At 44.7% G+C, this 23,425-nt stretch overlaps 1 protein-coding gene, 1 long non-coding RNA gene and 1 pseudogene across 2 annotated transcripts in view; 1 reads left to right on the forward strand and 2 right to left on the reverse strand.

Annotated features, from left to right (window-relative positions):
* LOC124695701 (co-chaperone protein p23-1-like) overlaps positions 1-14,143 on the reverse strand; it is a 24,854-nt gene extending 10,711 nt beyond the window's left edge. The window contains exon 1 of the mRNA XM_047228523.1: positions 14,110-14,143. Within this exon, the coding sequence (XP_047084479.1) occupies positions 14,110-14,143 (34 nt within the window). The remainder of the gene's footprint in view (positions 1-14,109) is intronic.
* Positions 14,144-15,123: 980 nt separating this feature from the next.
* LOC124701962 lies at positions 15,124-18,554 on the forward strand. Its single transcript, XR_007002287.1, has 3 exons — positions 15,124-15,234; positions 17,002-17,061; positions 18,382-18,554. It is a non-coding gene; the product is annotated as an uncharacterized LOC124701962 (long non-coding RNA).
* A 2,661-nt stretch (positions 18,555-21,215) lies between these two features.
* Positions 21,216-21,856, reverse strand: LOC124695702 (annotated as a pseudogene).
* Positions 21,857-23,425: the final 1,569 nt, after the last annotated feature.

The raw sequence follows: 23,425 nt of genomic DNA on the forward strand, positions 1-23,425 counted from the left end.
CTCTACTATATTAAATGGCTAGAGGTGGTGAGATGGTTGGTACGTCCGTCCCTCCAATCCCGGTGGAGAAAAAACAAAAAAAGAAAAAAGGAACGAAAGCGGCCACCCACGCACGCACGACTCGGCCGCTTCGTGTTCGTTGCCTTTCTTTCATCCTCATCTCCCCACCTCCGCCTTCGAAGAGCAGCGCTAGCAACCGCAGCTTGGCCGCTACCCGGCATCTCGATCCCCTTCCGACCCGGGCGGCGACAGTGCAAATCGACGGGGCCTCGCGCGGCGGTGGCCCGGACTCGGAGGCAGCCGCAGCAAAATCGAAGGCTCCGGCTCGGAGGCAGCCCGCACCCGGGCGGCGGGGGTAGCAGAGATCAAGGGCAGCGAGCCTAATCGCGCCCAGAATACCCCTAAGAAGATGGAATCTCCGGCGCCGGGCGGATGGTGCCGCCGACGCTAGCGATCACGAATTCTCCACCACCACCTTTGATCCCCTTCGAGACGCCACCTCGCTCGACCAACGTACCCGCGTCGCGGCTACCGTCTCGCTCGACGTGTTTCTCGACTGTGCCCGTGGCACCGGGCCACATGCGCAATTGGAGGGGAAGAGACGAAGAGGAGGATGGTCGTGGAATGCGCCGGCGCCACGGGATCGAGAGCGAGGAGAGGAAGCAACCGAGGGCTGCGTCGACACCTTGCTACAGCCTCGCGGTAAGAAAGACTTCCGACTTTTTTGTTGCATTCGTGTAATTCACAATCCCCGTCCATAATCCCTGTGGTTTTTTTTTAGCTCGAAGAGAGAATGTTTGGATCAGTACATTGCTATGTAAAAAGACTTCACTTCCTTGGAAGATTTTATCAAATGACGAATTGATCATGGTCCCGATGAAACCAATCTTCTTTGTTCCTCATTCAGGTGGCGGTGTCCAGTTGCTGTTTCGTAGATGTCGTCGATCCAGAGTGGTACGGTGTGCACCAACCCTCTTTGGCAAGCCGATGAATATTGAGGAGTACAAGAGTGTTATCAGGTGCTGCGTGCTGGACAAGGACATGGAGAATTTCCCGCACGACGACCTGACAGAGATCGGCGCAGAGAGGCCTCAACATGAGCGGAGGCCAGAAGTAGATGATTCAGCTTGCAATGATTGTCTACATCAATGCAAATATCTACCGTATATCGCTGCAGCCCTTTTCAGTGTCAGCATCCTTCTCATTCTCAATTCAACGGCTGTAGCTTAATTATGGAATGATCGTTTCGTCATGGATGTGCCAAGTAACTTTGTGTTTGAAGGATCTGCGCCATGGCGTCCCTTGAGGACAAGGGTCATTTTTGTTACACATCAGAGTTGATTTTTTCTCCGAGGTTGATTCGATTTGGGTAGGTTTGCTGTTTCCGCTCAAGAAAAGAATAAAACTCCATGATACTATCTAATAGTAATTTATTTTCCTTACTCAGGTCTTGGAGAAGAGGGCGATAATTCAGGAGGGAACTTCTGAGGATCTTCGGTAATTTTGTTAGAACTTGCATTTTGAACTGGTAATGTTTGGAGGATTGTGTATAGCCAGCTAGCTGCAATATTCGATTAGCGAAGGAAAAAATGTTGTTTAGTTCATATAACTCGCATTCGTAAATAGTCTTCGGACCAAGCATCCTCAATTAGCTCAAATATCAGGTACATTGACCAGATCTCCTCTCAAGTGCACCTAACCCAGTACTATAATCATCATGTACAAGCTAATGTGTGCTAGCAAATGCAAAATTATGACCTCCAGCAGGCTTGCACCGATGATATCAATGCCTGATTAAATAAGACCTTTTATAGGACTGGAACTGAAGTTCACTTCAGTGTAACCTATTTTCACATTTTCTGACTATTTAATCATTTTGTACTTCTCTCGTGCAATATTATACCAATGATACTTAGTACTCTAATTTTCAGCCACAAAATAGATTGGGTGGCATCTTCACGGTTAGATTCCAGGGAGGATGTAAATCACTTTTGATTAATAAAAGTAAGAGTATGAGAAAAATCAACAACATGTGGTGACCAACAGAGGAGCTCAGCGACGAGTACATAGTTCTGTGAGAAGACAATATATGATTCACTCCTCCAGCCACGGTTAGATGTTTCTCTCTTTTGCCATTTCTGTAATCGACACAAGCTTCACGCAGGGTCATATCTCTTCCACGACAACCAATCACATCTTAGAATTAGCTTCTTCGAAGTATTAAGCACATACATTTATTGGTTCTCCTATTCTCGAGCTCGACTAGCTCCAAGAATAGAGCAGACCTCCGTAGATTAACGTCCTTCGTATTTTCACATCCGTGATAGCTCAGAGTTGAATACTTCAGGATTGTCTCATGGTAAAGACTCGGTTAGCCACTACAAATTTTTGGTTGCCAAACCTGATGAAGATTTATAAATAGCTCAGCTGGTAGGAAGAACCAATCTGAAAGCAAATTCTAAGGTTTGTGTTTTTGTGTTTGAGGTATTCTGTACCTTTTGGTTGCATCATTTGTTTATTGCTTAATTATATTGGTACAACAAAGGCCATTAACAAATTAATGGGATTTAGATAAATGGGTTGTTCTCCTTGAAGCCCAAATTCCATGGTGGATTTTACGTATAATTTAACATAATAGTTCTTATTAAATTAAATGGTAGAATTGTAGATTTCTCCCTTGCCACATCAGCTAGATATAGGATGCCAATGCTCGGCCCCTCTTAAATTATTTTATGTACAAGATGATAGATGAGCAGTGGATTACTGTGATGATATCTGTTTTCGCTAACCCATCATATATTCCTTGGTTAATCTCGGTGCTTCGAAGTCCAACCGAATGGAAACACCACTCGCGCCCCATATGTTCTCCGCCTTCTCCATCTTGTCAACACCTGCTCTCTCCGCAGAAGAAAAGCCTCGGTGCACTAGCCGACATCATACTCCTTTGACGACATAGATGCTCGAGCGTTGGACTGAGAGGGGGGCCGGTGGGTGTCGCCGCAGGCCCAGTCGTGTCCCCGCTGCTCCTAGCCATTCACCTACAGCGCGAGTTTGCGGGAGCATGCTGTCGCAAGAAGCGGTTCATTGCGCTGCTCAAGCCGTGGTCGTTGATTTTTCTGCTGCTGAAATCAAAGTATTTCCCTGGCAAACGCTGTCCATTCCATGGCAATTGCCTAAATAAAAGTGAATCTCGCCATGGTGGTGACCTGCTTGATTAGTACAAAAAGGTACGATGATATCTCATCTTCTCGTCTCTTGCCTTATTAGTATTTTGCTCTTTCTTTCTAAAATATTCATTCTGGTTGCCATTGTCATTGAACGAACTCTTGGTCTGGTTCTGATGCTTGCCGTGTGCTATTTGGAACTTTGCTGTTTCATACAGATTTTGTATCGGACATGGAGGAGCAGCAGGGCCTCAAGTGAGCAACCAGTTTGCAAGGACATTAATTTTTTAAACAGGGGTCAAGTAGATTGGAAGACTTCATTGTGGTAGGTGTTCTCCAATTTATTAGTCTTCTTGTACAATTTTGTTTTTCTCCTCGCTCCTTCGCTCTTTTTCTATTGTATTGGAATATTGAAAGAATGCATCGAGTCAAGTTTTATTTTGCTTGAAGGCTTCCAGTTAAACAAGTACTTGAAAGGCTTTGTGTTAGAAGGTTAGTTTTTCATCAGGTTGAATTCCTTGCTCATACCAATAGTGCCAAATGGTAAAATTTAAATTGTGCGATCCATCATCCGAGCAATGCTGGAAAGTGGAAACACCAAAAAAAATTGTGCTTGATCCCGTAATGTTTTTAAATGCTGCCAACTGTGCTGTTTTCCATGCAATATGCTCTGTCATTCTGCTGCATGACAGAAGAGCCTACTAAATGAGAAATATTTTGGCCTTAATTACCAAAAGATGATAACCAGCAATATTGAACATCCATTCTCAACTTCCCACTTACACCAATATGATAAGTTTATTATTTATGTTGCAAAGTTTTGATCAAACAAGCATTGCACACTACACTTGATAGACGTTTACCTATTGAATCCGAACAATGAACAAGCTAACGATATTATAAGATGTACACCTGACCACCTCTCGTTCTAGAAACAGAACCAGGAAAATTGATATTGTAGAGAAATGCATGAATAGAAGGAATGAACAGATTGCGAGACACATGGCCTTTGCCATGGAGGAGGCAGTCTGAGTTCCTGGCTTCCTTACGCACAACATTGAGGAAGGAGTTGATGAGTGTAGTGTCTCTTGGCTCAGCTTGTTGCCGGTGCTGAACCGGCCATAGACGAAGTTGTCGGGCGGAAGATGTTGTTTACTTCATTTTTGTACTAAAGCAGGGCAGGTTTACTTTATTTTTGTACTGAACCACGAACTGGCCATAGATGAGCATTTCAATAAGATTTTCTTGATTGAATATGGGATGTTGCTAATTAAGGTTAATTAGCATTCGGCTATTTGATGTTGACCAAATCTGCTTGTAAATAAATAAATCTCAGGTTGCGATGATGATGGATGAGTTACTGGTGAAAGAGTGTAAATAAATAAATCTCAGGCTGTGAAGGTGATGGATGATTTACTTGTAAAGCAGCGTAAACAATTCACCCCTCTTTATTTTTTCTTCATCGTGTGATTCCTTGTTAATTATTTACCTGAAACTTTCTGTGCCCATGGTTGTATGCAATAGTTTTTGCTGGTAAACGTATATTTAAGAACCATGAAGTTTGTCCAAACTCTCTTATTGTGAAAATAGATAATTTTCTTTGCTCCATTCCTCACTGCTAGAATTTAGATTCCATAACTAGAGACATGGAATGCTGACTAAACTTTGAATTATGCTGCACTAAGAATCGAAGAACAGTCAAATATAGCTTTTTATGTATTTTTTTAACATCGACAGTACATTCTAAATGGTGACATTTCTTAAGCACTAAGGGCATTTTGTGTGCTGATGGAAGAGTTGCATCCTTAGCAGATGATGAAAACGTGTGATGTTTCAATTTTATAAGGTACTTACCTTTTTCCAATTTAATGAAGTGACATCACAATGATGGGGCGGCGGACGAAGAGGCACAAAGAGAAAAGATGACCGGTGTGGGTGAGAACTCACACAAGATGATGGCAGAATCCAAAGGGGGCATGTGCGTGAAAGGGTCTTGTCACTCTTATTTTGATCGGTCTCTAAGAAATATTTTTGTTGCCCCTTGCACGACATTGTTTCGTTTTCGAGCTCTTGGTACATGGTTATCCTTGATCCTTGTATTACTCACAATGTTAAACAGCTTAGCCGATAGATACTCCATTGCATCGCACGGCATCTTCCTATAATTCTACATGTCCGAACAAATTAGTTGGCTTGATTCTTCCCTTATTATCCTTGTGTTTGTTGTAGCGGAATGTTAAACTTAGGAGAATAAACTTTGTTAAGTTACTCTTCCTTTTTGTTTTAGTGTAATCTTGAGTCGAGGTTTCTTTATGAGTTGAACAATTGGCTCAGGAGGCGGAAACGGAAATCCAGCACATAGGTGTAGATGCACCCGTTTGCTAAAAAATATATCAGAATGTCCAAAAATCCTAAAAAAAAGAGATTGGAGCATACATCAAGTCATCTGTGTTTGCGTACGAAGTTTTTCAGAAAACAATTAGTTTTTGTGGCATGTATAAAAAATACAATTTCCGGTACTTTAAAAATAGCATTTCATGAGACATTTTTTTACATAGGCCACACACAAAAAATCCTGCAAAACTTTTGGGAGCTAATATAGACCGTAAGGATGTACACTCAGGTTTTTTTCAACATATTTAACATTTTGAAAAGAATTTAAAACGCATTTTTAAATAATAGTTGCATCTAGAACTATGAGAGAAAACACAATATCCTTCACAAGAGGGGAGTGGAAAACCCACCATGATCCTTGTTGAATGTGGGATTGTTCGAAGTCATGGGCTGGTGGGAAAAGAAAGTAGACGACATAGTCTCATGGAGGCAGGAGGATCCATATTCTTCTCAGTTTAGTAAATAAGATGGTCGTATACTTTTGTTCACGTCAATAAGTTACATCACTATATACATTTTTTTTAAACAAGTGAGTGATACAAGAAGAAAATAACCATGAAAAGGCTACTGGAAAACTACCAGAAATTGATATCAAAGTTCTAAAAAATAACCTATGTCATTCTCAAGAAAATAAGATAGTAATAAAAAAAGGTTAGAGAAATTTGTTGAAAACCAAAACCGGGTTGATCAAATTTGTTGTTTGTTAAAATTTCCAAGTATTAACTTGTGGAATCACTTAGTATGGATAACCTCCGTTCATTAGTTCATGTCAGAACCAACAAAGTAATTGTGAACATAATTGTCACTGAAACGGATTAAGAGCATGACATGTAGTTTGAATAACTAAAACTATATATTTTGTCTCTCCGTTCATGTCGTTGAAATGTTGATTAAACAGGTGTGTCTCCATTGTCATATCCTACACAACCAGAGATTTTCATGTGTATTTACATGTGCAAGAATGGAAAAAAAAACTTAAAAATCCGTGGCAACGCACGGGCATTCAACTAGTGGATGGTAATATGGCGACTTTAGGATCGCGAGTTTTACCCATAATGGAGAATTTGCAGCGAACAATATCAATCCAAGTGAACTTCCAAATAAAGCTATGCTCCCCGGCAACGGCGCCAGAAAACGGTCTTGATAACCCACAAGTATAGGGGATCGCAGCAGTCTTCGCGGGTAGTAAAACCCAATTTATTGATTCGACACAAGGGGAGACAAAGAATACTTGAAAGCCTTAACATCGGAGTTGTCAATTCAGCTGCACCTGGAAACAGACTTGCTCGCAAGAGTTTATCAAGAGTAACAGCTTTTATAGCAGTAATAGTAGTGAAATAACGAGTAGCGAGTAACGTGAGACAGCAGTAGTGATTATAGTAAACAGCAGGATTAAAATACTGTAGGCACGGGGACGGATAACGGGCGTTGCATGGATGAGAGAAACTCATGTAACAATCAAGCATGGCATTTGCAGATAATAAAACGGTGTCTAAGTACAAAGCAATCAATAGGCATGTGTTCCAATTATAGTCGTACGTGCTCGCAATGAGAAACTTGCACAACATCTTTTGTCCTACCAGCAGGTGGCAGCCGGGCCTCAAGGGAATCTACTGGATATTAAGGTACTCCTTTTAATAGAGTACCGGAGCAAAGCATTAACACTCCGTGAACACATGTGATCCTCACATCACTACCATCCCCTCCGGTTGTCCCGATTTCGTCACTTCGGGGCCATTGGTTCCGGACAGCGACATGTGTATACAACTTGCAGAGTAAGACCATAAACAATGAATATCATGATGAAACAATAACATGTTCAGATCTGAGATCATGGCACTCGGGCCCTAGTGACAAGCATTAAGCATAACAAGTTGCAACAATATCATCAAAGTACCAATTATGGACACTAGGCACTATGCCCTAACAATCTTACACTATTACATGACCAATCTCATCCAATCCCTACCATCCCCTTCAGCCTACAGCCGGGGGAATTACTCACACATGGATGGGGGAAACATGGCTGGTCGATGGAGAGGCGTCGGTGGTGATGGCGGCGATGATCTCCTCCAATTCCCCGCCCGGCGGAGTGCCGTAACGGAGACTTCGGCTCCCGAGACGGAGTTTCGCGATGTGGCGGCGTTCTGGAGGGTTTCTGGTGACTTCGACTTCTCTCCGTGCGTTTTTAGGTCGAGGGCGATAAGTAGTCCGAAGGAGGGCGTCGGAGGCCTGCCGAGGGGGCCACACGCTAGAGCCGCGCGCCCCCCCTCCTGGGCCGCGCCGCCCTAGGGTGTGGGGCCCTCGGGCCTCCACCTGACTTGCCCTTCTGGCTCCGTGAGTTTTCTGGGAAAATAGGGCATTCTGTCAAAATACCGAGGTTTTTCCTGAAAGTTGGATTTCTGCACAAAAACGAGACACCAGAACAGTTCTGCAGAAAACAGCGTTAGTCCGTGTTAGTTGCATCCAAAGTACACAAATTAGAGGCAAAACAATAGCAAAAGTGTTCGGGAAAGTGGATACGTTTTGGACGTATCACTGCCTGAGCTAGAATAATGAGGAGGAACAATCGGGGAAGCACGGCCATGGCGGCCACGACGGCGCCAAGCCAAGCCAAGCCAGGCCAGGCTACCACGCCCCGCATCACCACGCGGAGCTCACGGCGGCGCCATAGCACCAGGAACGCCAGGGGGTGGTGAATCGCCGCGGACCCGTGTGATCCGCGTTGTAGATGAGTTGGGAGCGAGCGGAGACAGCAGCAAACCACAGATCGGCGCGGAAAGATGGGTGCGCTGTCGAGCGGCGGTTCATCCGCGACCCATCTCGTCACCGGCGATGGCCGGAGGCGGCCTGGATAATTCGGCGACGGCGGCGGCGACCGCGTGTCGCCAGAGCTCGGGGGAATTAGGGTTCGACGAAACGACGCGGAGAGGAGAAGAAGTGAGGGCGACCGAGTGAGCCGGACCAGGCCGAAGGGGTTGAGCCCAACCCACTCGGGTTCACCCTGACAGGTGGGCCTGAGGGCATTTTGGACATTTCATAAATATCCACTTAAATAAAACTTTCACAAAATTCTATAAAATAAATATAGCTCTAAAAAAATGTGTAAACCACTCAAAATAAAATTATCTATCATAATAAATTATGAAATGGACATTTTTAGACAATTAAAAATTGAGTCATATTTAAATGCAAGAAATTAATATTTTAATCATTGAAAATCACACCCTATATTTTTAATGATAAATTGAGTCCATAAAATTCTTTTGGACTTAAAAACACCTTGGCAATATTCCAAGGTAGAATTTTACTCTTAAAGAGTATCCTTAAAAACTGTTCTTAGTAATTACCTCTGACATGAAATAATAAAACACCGGGAAGGGGGGACAAAACCCTAAAAGCTAAAAGCATGCATAATTGCTTCTTTAACCATTGCCCTTATCGGACAATGATGCAATTTTTCAGAAACAGAGGACAAGGGTCAGTCCACACCATCGAACTGCAACACTTTGCAGTCTTCAGGCAAGTTCATCGCTTGCTCATGTCATTTGAGTATTTTTACCAAATTACTTGCAAAGTACTATACTTATCACTCCTGCATGAAAAGCAAAAGTACTACTTTCATCACTATGAATATGACTATGTGGTTGGCAATGGAACCATGGAATGTGTTGACATGGTGGAGGTTCCATTGCAAGGGTTTATATCCATCTAGGATTAAACAACAAATGTCGTCCAGTGATTCTTGTGCCGTAAAAACTCGTGTTAACCATAAGATCTGGAGTGGGACGGAGTAGTCAATTGTATTTCCACCTCTCGTACATCAACGGATGCGCTTACCGTAGACACTTGATCCAGTTAAGGACAAGCGGTAAGGTGGGGAACCCGTTAAAGTCCCCATGGTAATGCGGTCTATGATGGGTTGCATCTACCAGCGAAGGAGTTTATGGTAGTTAGCCCAGAATTGTTGTCGTGGTCTGGGGCCATCCTTAATTGGTATAAGTACACCGGCGAGGACCCATGGTCGGGGATTGCAACAAAGGGTGGGTGTGCGAGGTAGCAGAGGAATATGATTGGCTAAGACCTTATACCTGGCCTCACACCAAAGGAAGTGTGGACGGGAAAGTTGCCCGGTTGGCACCATGGTTAAGATCTTTTATGGGTAAAGCAACACACCTCTGCAGAGTGTAATGAATCGTGACCTGTCACTCCCTGTTACGGGTTTTGGAACTGCGAACGCTGCCGGAAAGGAACTCCATGAAGTTCTAGTAAACCGGTGAAGGCTGACAGACATAGTTCTTCTAAATAAAAGCAACCTCTTGAAGAAATGATTATCAAAACCTGCATTGGTATTAGACTTTCTGGTCTGATATCGTAGCTAGTGCATTAAACACCTCTTTTCTATAATGAACTTGTTGAGTACGCTCGTACTCATACCACTCTTAAATCCCCTGCTTAGATTGCCTGAATCATCTTGAGGAGGACACCGACAACCAGGAAGGAGAAGAAGAAATCTGCTATGAATAACCAGACCTCTCCGGAGGAATAGAAGGTGTAGACTATCTCATAGTCTACGCAGCCGGGAACGGTTCCGAAGGAGAACAAGCATAGAGTACCCTACTAGTAGTAGTAACCGAGCAGTGTGAAACCTTTAGTACTTAACTGCCCGATGAGAATAAATGTATAACCTGCTAAGACTTCTATATTGTAAGTTAAGCTGGGTTCAACTCGAACCCAGGAGTATTCCTCTCTGGACCCAGGAGGAACTCCGTAATGATATGTACATATGGTTTGTAATAATCAATGAATGAGTTACGGACCTGCTATGTTCTGTTGTACTACTCTGAGGGATGTAATATTTGCGGATTGGTACTTCGTGAATGTTATATCAACGACTGACATACTACATCATGCAGTGGTATGCAGGGTCACCACAAACAAGGTATTGAGATACCGATGATCAAACCTCGGACAAGTAAAATATCGCGTGACAAAGGGAATCGGTATCGTATGTAAATGGTTCAATCGATCACTAAGTCATCGTTGAATATGTGGGAGCCATTGTGGATCTCCAGATCCCGCTATTGGTTATTGGTCGGAGAGAAGTCTCAATCATGTCTGCATAGTTCACGAACTGTAGGGTGACACACTTAAGGTTTGATGTCGTTTAAGTAGATATGGAATATGGAATGGAGTTTGAAGTTTTGTTCGGAGTCTCGGATGGGATCCAGGACATCACGAGGAGATCCAGAATGGTCCGGAGAATAAGATTCATATATAGGAAGTCATTTTCTAAGTTTGAAAATGATCCGGTGCATTTATGGAAGGTTCTAGAAAAGTCCGGAAGAAATCACCATGGAAGGTGGAGTCCCGGGACTCCACCTAGCATGGCCGGCCAACCAAGGGGTGGAGGAGTCCCAGGTGGAATCCACCATAGGTGGCCGGCCACCCCCCCAAGGAAGGGGTGGGAGTCCCACCTTGAGTAGGAGTCTCACCTTGGGTAGGTTTCATCCTTATGGCAAGTTTTGAGTTGGGGTCTTATTCGAAGATTTTGAGTCAAACTCTTGGGGGTTCCACCTATATAATGAGGAGCAAGGGGAGGGGGCCGGCCGCACCAAAGCCTTGGCCGCACCCCATAGTGGCCGGCGCCCCCCTCTCCCCAAACCCTAGCCGCCCTCCTCCACCACCTCTCCCGCATACGCTTTGGCGAAGCCCTGCCGGAGATCTCCACCACCACCGCCACCATGCCGTCGTGCTGTCGGGATTCCGAGGAGGAATCTACTACTTCCGCTGCCCGCTGGAACGGGGAGAAGGACGTCGTCATCAACACCGAACGTGTGACCGAGTACGGAGGTGCTGCCCGATTGTGGCACCGTCAAGATCTTCTACGCGCTTTTGAAAGCGGCAAGTGATCATCTTCTGCAACAACGAGATCTAATCTCGTAGGTTTTGGAAATCTTCAAGGGTTAGTCTCGTGATCTTCTCATTGCTACCGTCTTCTAGATTGCATCTTGGCTTGGTTTTTGTTCTTGCGGTAGGAATTTTTTTGTTTTCTATGCTACGAATCCCTTCACATGCAAGTTGAGAAAGCAGAGGAGAACCCCAACATGACTTCAACATATCAAGTGGGGCCACGCAAGGTCAACTTCAACCTACAAGTTTACAACTTAGACACACGGCTGGGAAGGGAGTGCTGCACTGCTGCTATCTAGGTTCTAGAGTGGAACATCGAGTGTCGCGATCTAGGGTTCAAAGTGAAACTTGGAGCGCTACGAACTAGAGTTAGAAGTGGAGAGAGGCGAGTGTGGTGGTGTGAGTAGAGGAAGTGGAGCAAGTGTTCCATGTAGTATATGGAAAATATGAGTGAGAACATGATTTTGTTTATAGTGTGAGTGAGGACGTGATTTATTTTATAGTGTGAGTGAGAATATGGTTTGTTTTATAGACACCTCAGTCTATGAGCTTTGGTCTATCAAATAGCCCATAGTGTGCTGATGAGGTGGAGCTTTTATTTAGAAACCCACGCTCTCACTTAGTACCCCCGTTCCAAAATGTAGTATGTTATAGAGAGCTAAATTAAATTTCCAAACATGGCCAGTTTGAAGCGGAGGTGATATTAATTTAAAAATATAATTGATAACTAGAATCTCTATATCTGGTGATGTAGTGTAGAAAATAAGCGAAAAACGAAAAACGGCTCCCACTCAAAGAGATAAGTACAACTGATTCTTCATTACTGGATACAATGCCATAAACAGGAAACAACTCTACAAAACAATAACACAAAACATATAATGGCAGTAGGAAACACATCTAAATTACTAGCTACATTACTCGGTACATAACAACAACATGAAACACATCACTCATATTAGAAACACATGGCACATCTTAAGTGAGGGCCCTCTAGCTCTTCCTTTAGTGGCACCACAAGACATCGGCCATAGCAAAACACGTATGACTTAATCGCTTCTAGCTATCACACGCTTCTTGCCTTGCTTCATCCATGCTTTGCTTATACTCATGTTCGGAACCTCTATTTTTTTGGGATGGGTAGACCTCCACATCAACAACAATGCACCAAAAATCATCGTCGAGTGCGGTTGATGGATCTATCCCACAAAGGGCACCTCCATGATTTATAGTGGCACACATGAACCTGCGGCCAGTGCCCACTCCCTTGTATGTCACGAGCCGACACGGGAATCAGCCACAACCACACTACCACTACATATCATCGATGTCGTTTCGGTTCTCGTTATGGATCCACCTGAGCACCTTGTCGTCCGGAGATCAAAACCTCAACTCTCGGTGAAGGAAAATCAATACTAATCGACATCCAAGAAAACCCAAGGATAATAGATAGCCTACGATACCTCTCTACTCTCGATTTCATTATCGATCGGCATCATCACGTTGTCTCCACCGCTACAGTTGATGTTGCCCATCAAAAGATTTGAACGTCCACCATGTGGGATAAGTTGATACGGTAGAGAGAATGAGTGGGGGTGGGGTTGTGTGTGATTAAATAATTAGTAAGGAAACAACTCAACATGGTGGGACACACCAGTTAATGAGATGAGCCGGATAAGTTAGCACATCACACTTGTCTATTCTCTAGCGGGGGACCCATTTGAAACCTCTCGTACCATGCACGGTGCCAACAACGGAGCTTGCTAAGAAAATATGGGAGGACCAATAGGTTAAAAGGTACTAAATTGGGTTGTTAGTGGGCTAAATTTTACAAGTTTGCTGGCATGCATAAACCTCATGGGGCGGGGTGGGCCAAGCCTGATTTTGTCTCAACTAACCTTCGGTTGTGCACGACGCAATGAATAACGCTTATGTTCCTCGAGCGTGACACCAAAGAGTGTCACTCTTGCATGCCACCTACCATGGCACCGCTATGTGTAGATACGGTATCTACCACGATGCATCTATAGCCGATTGCTTTGCTAGTTGTCACAAAAGAATGACCCCCCTACAAAAAACTTTTGAAGGCACTTCTACGATGTGTCGCCCCACACATATCCGTTGCGAGATGTCTAACGCTCTTGTATTGTTAGCAACTATGCCAAATGGTGCCACTGTATCCGTCATTGCGGTCCTAATCTCAGTGCCACCCTGCCATGTCTCCACACCCTTTCTCAAGTCTTTGATCTAGGGGATTTCCGCCTTGAACTCAACTGGATAGTTTCTATTGATCTTGCCAAAACAAAGGAATCACAAAACAATTTTCAGAAAATTTAGTCAAGAAATTCTTCAAAAACAGACGTCGAATGAAAAAGTCCTAACTATAGAATTAATTTGAAAAAATCAAGGTTTTCGTATTTTGGCGAAGTAAAAAAATAATACTATTTTAGCGAAAACTGTAGAGGCTAGATATAATCCAACTCTGTAAGAGGGCCCATGATGTTTGGGCCCAACGAAGGAAGTCTAACCACTTGATTCCGCCGCCGGCCTGTCATCTGAAAATTCAAACCCAAAGTAGCCGAGAGGCACCTGAAAAAAAAGCTGCTCCCCATCCACCTCCCTTTTCTCCTCCTCAAACCGCCGAACCCGAGCACTCCAGCGGCGGGCGCCATCGCCGGGCGACACTGGGGCTCTGGAAGCTACGCCGTCAGGATGGATGGTAGGCGCTCCGCTCGATCCTCCCCTCCTCCGCCGCCCCACCCTCCTGATTCGAGTGCTCGTGTTCTCCTGCTTCGGGGGATCTTATTTGGGGGAAATGTTTTCCGGGATTAGTGTGAGGGGCTCGGGCGTATCCGGTCGCTTCTGGGCTCAATCTCCAGGTTCGTGCTTCCGCGTACTCATCTGGAGTAGAAATCCGTTGATTTCCGCGGTTTTGCTGGTGAGTTTCCGTGGGTTCGATCGGTACTGCTCGACGCTTCTGTTCCGATGGTTTGAATTTCCCCCAAATTTTCGACCCCCTCGATGGTTCCGTGAAATCGAAGCAGCGCGTATCGTACGATTACGGAACCGCATCCGAAATCGACACGCCGTTTTCCGCTGGGCTCGCTTGCGCGACCCGCTTCAAATCGCGAGCTCTGCAGTTTCCGCGTGTATTTTATCGACATTCAGTATCGCATTTCTTCAAATTTGGTTCAGAAAATTCCGTTTTAGTTTCGTCAGATATGGATTAACTGATATATACGGGCTACAGCGCTAACCCCCTTCCTCCGGTGCAGCGATGGAGCCCCGGCGCTACCTCGGCGCAGCCCCCGGCAGCGGCGGCGGCGGCGGGAGTGGAGGCCAGTCGGTGGACACGTCAACAAGGCGGTGCCGCCGCATGTCGACCCCGTCGACGGGCACCCGTCTCATGCCGGCGTTCAACGCTGCTGCCGCTGACGGCGATGGCGGGAGCTGGGGGCTGTCGTCATCGTCGTCTTCCTCAGGAGGGCTGGACCTCGGGCTAGATGAATCGCAGCTCCGCTACAGCCACCACCGTGTCTACCCCGAGTTCTCCCACAAGTCCAATATGGGGCGCCTACTCTTCCAGGGCTCTCCGTTGGGGTCGCAGACGACTGACGATGATGTGCTCGTCATGGATGGCGTGCTCGTCACCAACGACTCCGGCTCTCGCCCCAGGCGCCGCCCCTCCTTCCCTGACCTCGGCTTCGTCAATGCCGACTCCCCTCTCTCCTGCGGCAGCGGTCGCTACAGCTCCTGTCGCCAGGTAATCCATTCACACTTATCGCCTTCTCGGGCTCTTGTTTTACTGGGGCGCCCTCCCTACTTATTATCTGCTTGTGTTTGGGAATGCTCGTGATGTTATTTCCTTGAGATTGTAGAACACACAATAATAAACATATAATTGATGATTGAAAAGCGTTGTAGGAGTAAGTCATGACCCTGGTACTAAAAGAAGTCATGACTTGGTTGTCTTGGTTAGTGTGGAAACTGTAAACCAGATAGTAATTCATACTTTTCTTAGCTGTAAGAAATCAAGTTCTTAAAAGAGGTTATGGTAATGTATGTATGGTAGATTTGTACTTTGTATTTTATGCTTTAATTCTGATAACAAATAGGAAAATGGAAAAACGGAGTGTAATTTTGGTGCTCTATACTGGTTGAACAAGTAGGGCGAAGTGCCAATTAAACTGGGGACCCTAAAAAAACTGGGTAGTCACGTGAAATATAGAGGAAATTAGAAGTGGTTGTTTGTGTTGACTACAGCCTTTTTATGAGTTCATCAAGACAGACCAGAAAAATCGCAGCAGATGAGCTTGCACGCTTTGCGTTCTGTAGTTGCTCATACATTTGTTAGGACTACAAGGAAGTTTTGTAGTTACTAGTTAAATGTAGTTGACTGGTTGCTACTATCTGCAGTATGCATTGCAGCTGTGTACCTCTATGGTGCTATGTCTTATGAATGGTGTGTCGAAAAGTTTCTGTATTTATCCAACTAGAAGCGTAAAAGAAGGAGAGAGCTTTTCTATTTTAGAAAAGGAGGATGTGAAACATGAGGTGTGGATAGCTTAAAATGGCAGGGCAGTTTTTCCCACCCTTATCAAGTTCGGGTCTGGAAATAGTAATATCAAACCATGGTTGTAAACAAACCGATTGTGTAAATATTTGTTGAGATGGCTGGAATGTGGCTGCTCATGGATATGCAGCATCTGATGAGATGGCATGAAGTCGTGATGTTATTTCCTTGAGATTGTAGAACGCACAATTATGAACATATTTGATGAATTTGAAAAGTGTTGTAAAGTCATGACCCTGTTAAAAAAAGTCATGACTTAATTAGTTTGGAAACTGTGAACCAGATAGCAATTCATTCTTTTCTTAGCTGTAATTAACAGAGGTTTTGGTAATGTATTTATGGTAGGTTTGTAGTTTGTATTCTATGCTTTAAGTCTGACAGCAAATAGGAAAAAGGAAAAACGGAGTGTAACTTTGGTGCTCTATACTAGTTGGACAAGTAGGGGGAAGTGCCAATTAAAACTGGGAGGTCATTTACTGTTAAAAAACAGTAAAGTTATGTGAAATATGGAGGGAATTGGGAGTGGTTGTTTGTGTTGATTACAGTCTTTATATGAGCTCATCAAGACAGACCAAAAAATCACAGTAGATGAACTTGCACTCTTTGCTAACTGGAAAGCATGTTCTGTACTTGCTCATACAATTGTTAGGAGTACAAGGAAGTTTTTTTGTTACTAGTTAAATGTAGTTGATTAGTTATGTATTTATCCAACTGGAAGCATAAAAGAAGGAGAGAGCTTTTCTGTTTTAGAAAAAGAAGACGTGAAACATGTGGATAGCTTAAAATGGCAGGGATGTTTTTCCCACCCTTATCAAGTATGAGCCTGGAATTAGTAATATCAAACCATGCGTGTAAAGGAACCAATTGTGTAAAGATTTGTTGAGGTGGCTGGAATGTGTCTGCCCATGGATATGCGTAATCTGATGAGTTTTTTCTCTTTTGTTCTTGATTCTGCAGTTTGCATATGGGAAGGAGGAGTCTCGTGTGCTCCGAACCATGATTCCAAGACATTCTGAGGTAGATATTGCTCGTGCCATAGGATTTAGATCAAATTTTGGATGATCTCCTGCACAATTAACCCTGAATTTACATGGTATCCTTGCAATGTTGAACTTGTCAGGTGATATTTATTTTCGTGGTAGATTCTCTATGTAATTCCAAATGGTTACGCAGTTTCGTTTTGCTTTCTTTGAGAAGGATCTTCTGTTGTTCCAGGAATATGAAGCAAATATTAACTTGTTGTGTGGACTCATCTTTCGTTTCTTTGCCTGGGTGCTAGCCAACTTGGGATGAAACGAATTTAGAGAAGCCTCATGAATATTTTCAGAAGTAAACTATTAGAGAATTGTTGGCAGGCACTATTGCATAAATTGGTAGCAACTGGCAACATTAGCCTTGCTAAAATAATTGAGTACATTCAGAACAAATTATCTTGAACCATGCAGGGATGGGTGCTTAGTTCCTGTTTATAATCTTACTATTATCCTGGCATCTAGAAGTTGGTTGTCTTGGCTGATGAACATTTTGAATATCTGTGAAATTGCCGTTACAAACTTACAATATAACATTGTTTTCTCCCTCCGTGATTGCACTAGGACTTGTCTTTTTTCGCAGGATTCAGGCTTTATACTAGTATGCGCACATTACCTATTTGTTCCAGGTTTGAGAATTGCCGAATTGATCACTCCAAGTAATATCGTTAGGTGTGCCAGTAGAGACCGTCTAATTGGCAAACACTACCATCAATTAGTGAAAAAAATAACAAAAACAGGCCTGGGCTACTCAGAGAGATGATTGTGTCATTGTTATGATAGACTATTTGTCTTAAATTAAACACATGCTCTGTTTCTTTTTTGAATTGCATACATGTAAATATTTCTCCAAACGTATAACTACCTGTAGCTTTTGTTATTTTTAACCCATTTGGACTTCCTATACAGACCGAATGTAATATACAGATAGAAAAATAACAGTAGGTGAACTGAACAATTCTGATACTCTGGCATATGCATGGCTATATGAGCAAGACTGCAAGAGTATGCCTTGAGACATGGAATTGGACATAGGAGTACCAAATGCCGGTGTAGTTAACTTTGTAAATGTAGTTCAGACTTCAGACATCTCTATTAAGGTCACAACTGTTCAATATCACCTTCCTTTTTTCGGCTTTGTCGGACACAGGAGTACCAAATGCCAGTGTAGTTCTGGTGATGCCTTTATATTACACTATAAATGTTCCTCATTCTCCTGATAAGTTTCACATTGTTATTATGCCATACACGATGTAGATTATAATAAACCCACTTATAACACATCTCTGTCTGTCATACAATACAGGTGGATTTTCGCAGCGGGCGGTCGGTGCAGGGTGCCAGTCCTAACATGCAGCCAAGCCCCGGAAGCTACCACCATCTCCTACCACCATGGCTGCGGTCACCTGGCCCCCATACTCCTGGCGCAGCAACCACCCCCATCAGGACACCATCCACTGCTTACTTCACGCCGCCGAGATCCACCCCGGCCACTCCTGCTAGACCGCCGGCCTGTTACTCATGGACACCAAAGCGGCCTGAACTGAAGCCGCCATCGGTGCAGCGGGAGGCGTTCGCATGGCCGCCCACTGAAGAGGAGAACGCCGCCATCAGCCAATACCTGTACGCCCCACGTCGCACCCCTGTGCGAAGGCTGCCCGTGTTCGTGAGCATCTGCCCGTCCTGAAAACGCCGCCCACCTCCTCGGTAGCACGGCTACGGCGACGGTAAAACTAAACAGGATGGCACACATATTGCTGGTTAAGCGAGCAAACTGGCGCACGAGTCACATCTTGCCTCCGGTTGTGTATATATTTTTTAGACAAGCACGATCAGCGTTTTCGTCGGCCTGAATCTGGTTCCTCTGCAAATGTGCTAGTTTGCGGAGGTAGGGATAAACAGTCAGTCAAAGCAGGTAGCAGTGGTTGCTCTTTGTGCGTTGGAAGTGAAATAGTTGTACTGAACACACAACGTGACACTATCTGTTGGTTCGTGTACAGATATAGATAGGATATTCATCTGTTGTAGTGCAGCTCGTTTGGTTCAGCTTACAAACCCAAGCCTGATGAAACTTCAGCGCCCTACGATTGTTCGTGTTGAACGATAGAAGTAAGATATTTTTGCCTAGCTGTTGCCTCAACTATAAACTGTTTCCCCTGCTGTGCTATCTTTACGAGCTTCTAAGGTTTTTATGCGTGCTAATCCCTCCGTCGATGAAACTTGTCACAATTTTGTCTAAATTTGAATGTAAGTTGATGCTAAATAGTGTCTCTTGGTATACCGACAATGTGAGAAGAGGCGAGGTGTTGTTTCTTGATTTTTGCTTGCAAACACCGTCTAAGGCCTAATTTGAGTGTCTAATCACACGAAGAATTTTATCTTTGGAGGGGCCCAAAATTTCTGCACTACTTTATTCATGCAAGGTTGTGTAGCTTCGATAAATGGGTGTTGTAAGCCGAAGTTGTGGAATACTCTCCGCTTGAAGTGAGGTTCCAACCAATAGTGTCCTCCACATCTCGATGCATCATTATTTAGCTCATTCCAAAGGTGGAGGTACTCTTCAATGTGGTCAATGGTCAAGCTAGCATCCATCTTAATCTTTTGATATCCAAGCGTTATTGTTAAGAGCTTACTTGACAATCCATTTCTTCCTGGTAGAGACTTCAAAAATAAGGGGAAAAATATCTTTAGGTATCTTTCTGTTGAGCCAAAGTGAGTCCTAAAAACGCGCAATTTTTCCGTTGCCAATGGTGATGGTGGTTGTGACGTAGAAGAGGCTCATGTTCACCGAGTCACAAGGAGAACCCAAGCCAAACCAAAGTTTTTTGAGATCTCCCCGTTCAAACCAAGGCGAGGACACAAGCACATTCTGAAGGTGCAAAATCCTCAAGCCACCAAGGTGAGTTGGTCTACAAACCGTTAATCTTACACTTACCTCCGGTGATCTCCTTTGTACCTACCCACAAGAAGGCCCTTTCTTTCTTGTTCATGCTAGCAAAACATCCTGGCAGAATCGTGAGTGAAGTGAGGTGGAAGATGGCTTGCGAAGTGAGGATGAATTTGACAAGAGCTCCACAATTGGCATTGATGTTCTTCACATCCCAAGTAACGAGCTACCGGCAGGGACGGAGACAAGGGGGGACGAGGGGGGGGGGGGCTGCGCCTCCCTATGCTCATGATTTTCCTTTGAACAAAAGCCATGGCAGCTCCTTATTTCTGTGATTTTAGCTAGTTCTGCCCCTCTCATACTAAAATTGTTTCCCTTATACTTCATTCCTGGCTCCGTCTGTGGCTACCGGGCCATCTGATCTTCAAGAGGTTGGAAATTCACCCTTTTTAGTTGCCAAATCGAGAGTGGGATGACAGGTGACCGGTGTGCCTCTAAGTACCTCATCGAGATCGATGTCATGGCATCTAATGGGTGCGACCAAGCTTTTATTGAAGTTTGTCTCAAGACTGGTGACCTTTCCGAAGGTTATGAGGATGGAGGAGAGGTTTTGTCTCTCGCTCTAATCTTGCAATCTTGCACAAAAGTTTATGTTAGGTGCTCAAGAATTTGTTGGAGTGGGTCGATCTTGAGGACAAAAGGGAGCGGAGAAAGGGGGTCTCCTTGTCTCTAAGACTCTAACTCACACATATGCTTGATTGGGATGCTAGCAATACCATCTAGGAGGACTCTCATGGAAGAGGTGTAAAGTGATTGGGATGCTAGCAATACCATATAGGAGGACTCTCAAGGAAGAGGTGTAAAGCAAGGCGGTTACCGACAGAGGAATCGAATAAGCTCAACAATAAAGAGTCAAATGTCAAGAAGCTCAACAATAAATAAAGAGTCAAAAGCTTTGGGGATGTCTAAGTTTGAAGACATACTCTATTTCATAGAACCGGAGGGAGTACTTTCCGCGAGAAATTTTGGGAGTTCAAGCATTCATCATCTTGCAGTCTTTTTTTTTCGATATTGTGACTTGGAGCGCACGTGAGTTATCCACGAGTTACAGGTGTACTTATGAAAGAAGCGGGATTCTTGCAAGTTATGGTACTCGGGCAGCGAAAGAACTGACCAACCATACAGCTATCCACGAGTACATCCATACAGCTACAGTAGAGTATCTACACAAGAGCACAACGTACAATACAATACTAGTACACGGCAGCGCGCTCTGCATCGGACTATGCCTTGGCCGTGTCCTTGGCCATCCCCACGGCATCCTCCGCCGCACCTGCCACGGCTGCCCCGGCCTGCTCCGCCGTCTCTTTGCCCATCTCCAGGCTCTTCTTGGCCGCCTCCGCCGCTGAGCCGGCGATTCCACCGCCGTCATACCTTTTGCAAACAGAAACACACGTACACTTTGTCAGCTAGGAAGTAAAAAACGGGCGTCTAGACTCCATCATCTAACGATCAGTCACGAACATGAAACGTACCGAGGCTCGTCGGAGCGCGGCCGCTGAAGCTTCATCCACGTCAGCTTCGCCCACGCGCGTAACGCGTCCAGCCGGCTGTTGAACCCGGGGGTGCCATGGCCGACGGCGTGCTCCACCGGCTCGGAGCCGGAGCGGCTGCCGCCCGCCACGCCAGGTCCTTCCATCGGTGCCGGTGGCTTGCCGCCCGGCGGCGGCGACATCAGGAACGCCGCGACGGAGGCCACGAGCAGCACGAGGAGGACGATGGTGATGGATATGGTCGCCCCGCCCTTCGCCACCGGCGGTGCCTCTGCGCCGCTGCCGCCGTGGCGGTTGTTGTCGTCGACGCTCGCGGCGGCCGTATCCCTGGCGTCCGACATGTCGTCCAGAGCTTCCGGCTCGGTAGAAGGCAGAGATCGATGATGATATGATCACGACGAGAGCACGCACACGGAAGCCGGCCTCTAGGAGTAGCTGTATATGAACGGATCGACATGTGATGTGATGATGTGAAGCAGTAGTACTAGAGCGCTCGATTGTTGTGAGTCGTGGCACTGGAGAGACACGTCGCCGGAACGTGTCGAGTCCAGGAGGATTTGCCCGAAACACGAGGGGCCGATCAACGCAGGCGTCAGCGACGTCTCTATCCTCTGTCCGTTCTAAAGATCACACGGCCAGCTGGGCTACACTTTGCACGATCAACGATTCACCGAGAGCTCGCGAATTTGGACCCCCCTGATTGTGGTCCTGTCTATACGGCCACGGGAAAGATCCAAGACAATCAGCTCCAGTCGTCCGGAGGCCCTTGAGATAGTAGTAGCTTGCTAAGCGCGCTGCTACCGAACTCCTAAGTCTGGACAAAGCCCATGATCCACTAATGTATTGCCGTTCCATCAAACATCGATTACATTTGAAACATGCTATACTGGCAACTTGCCCTGCAATTCACAAACCCGACTTGGCATTCAACGCCGAAGTTGGTAAACTCGCACGACATGGCTCTAGACCTCAATTCGGTTTGATAAATATCCAAGAAACTCACACAACGTTGGATAGTGTTGCCAAGGTTAACTTTGGCAAGTCTTATCTTACAATTCATTTTTGGCTCTGAAAAACCTGGTTTTTATTTGCTTAGCTAATTTTGAAATATTATTGTAACAAATTTTCGTTTTGATTCTAGGTCACATATCGTACAGATGGAAGCTATCCATTTAAATTATTGAATTTTTTGATGTAGTTTTATAATACACAAAATGAAACTTCAAACGTAGCACTCGCGTGTATAGAAGTAACTCTGAGGTTATCGACAGATGAAGGGTGTGTAACTAGGTCCCACAGTCTTATAGAGGAAACTCACACAAAATAGCCAATAGTGTTGCCAAGGTTAACTTTGCCAAGTTTGATCCTACAACTCATTTTTGGCTTTGAAAAACCTGGATTTTATCTGCTTGGCTAAATTTAAAATATCATTGTAACAAAATTTCGTTTTGATTCTAGGTCACATAACATAAGGATGGAAGCTATCCATTTAAGTTATTTAAAAAGTTATTGTAGATTCATAATACACAAAATGAAACTACCGCTCGCGTGTAGAGAAGTAACTTTGAGGTTATCGACAACCGAAGCGTGTAACTGGGTCCCACATTCTTATGGATGAAACTTACATCAAAGTTCAATATTTCCAACTTTAACCCCACGAGCTTCGCATTATCCTCTAAATCAAGTAAGTATTGACGAGCATTGCTACGTTTGACGAGCTACTTTGAGCTTATTGGTGAACCAAAGCGAGGTAGCTTCCTTTAAAGCTTTGTTTTTTTTACAATTCAACCCTCTGTTTAATTCGTCAAATTTCTACAAAGTTGCGTGAAATGATCTTAGAGTTACTTGATGCAACAACCAGGACCAAATAGGGGCCACCACCCCTAAAGCTTTCTTCTTTGACTTTAACC

The sequence above is a fragment of the Lolium rigidum genome, chromosome 3 (assembly GCF_022539505.1).
Source record: "Lolium rigidum isolate FL_2022 chromosome 3, APGP_CSIRO_Lrig_0.1, whole genome shotgun sequence".
Classification (NCBI taxonomy): Eukaryota; Viridiplantae; Streptophyta; class Magnoliopsida; order Poales; family Poaceae; genus Lolium; species Lolium rigidum.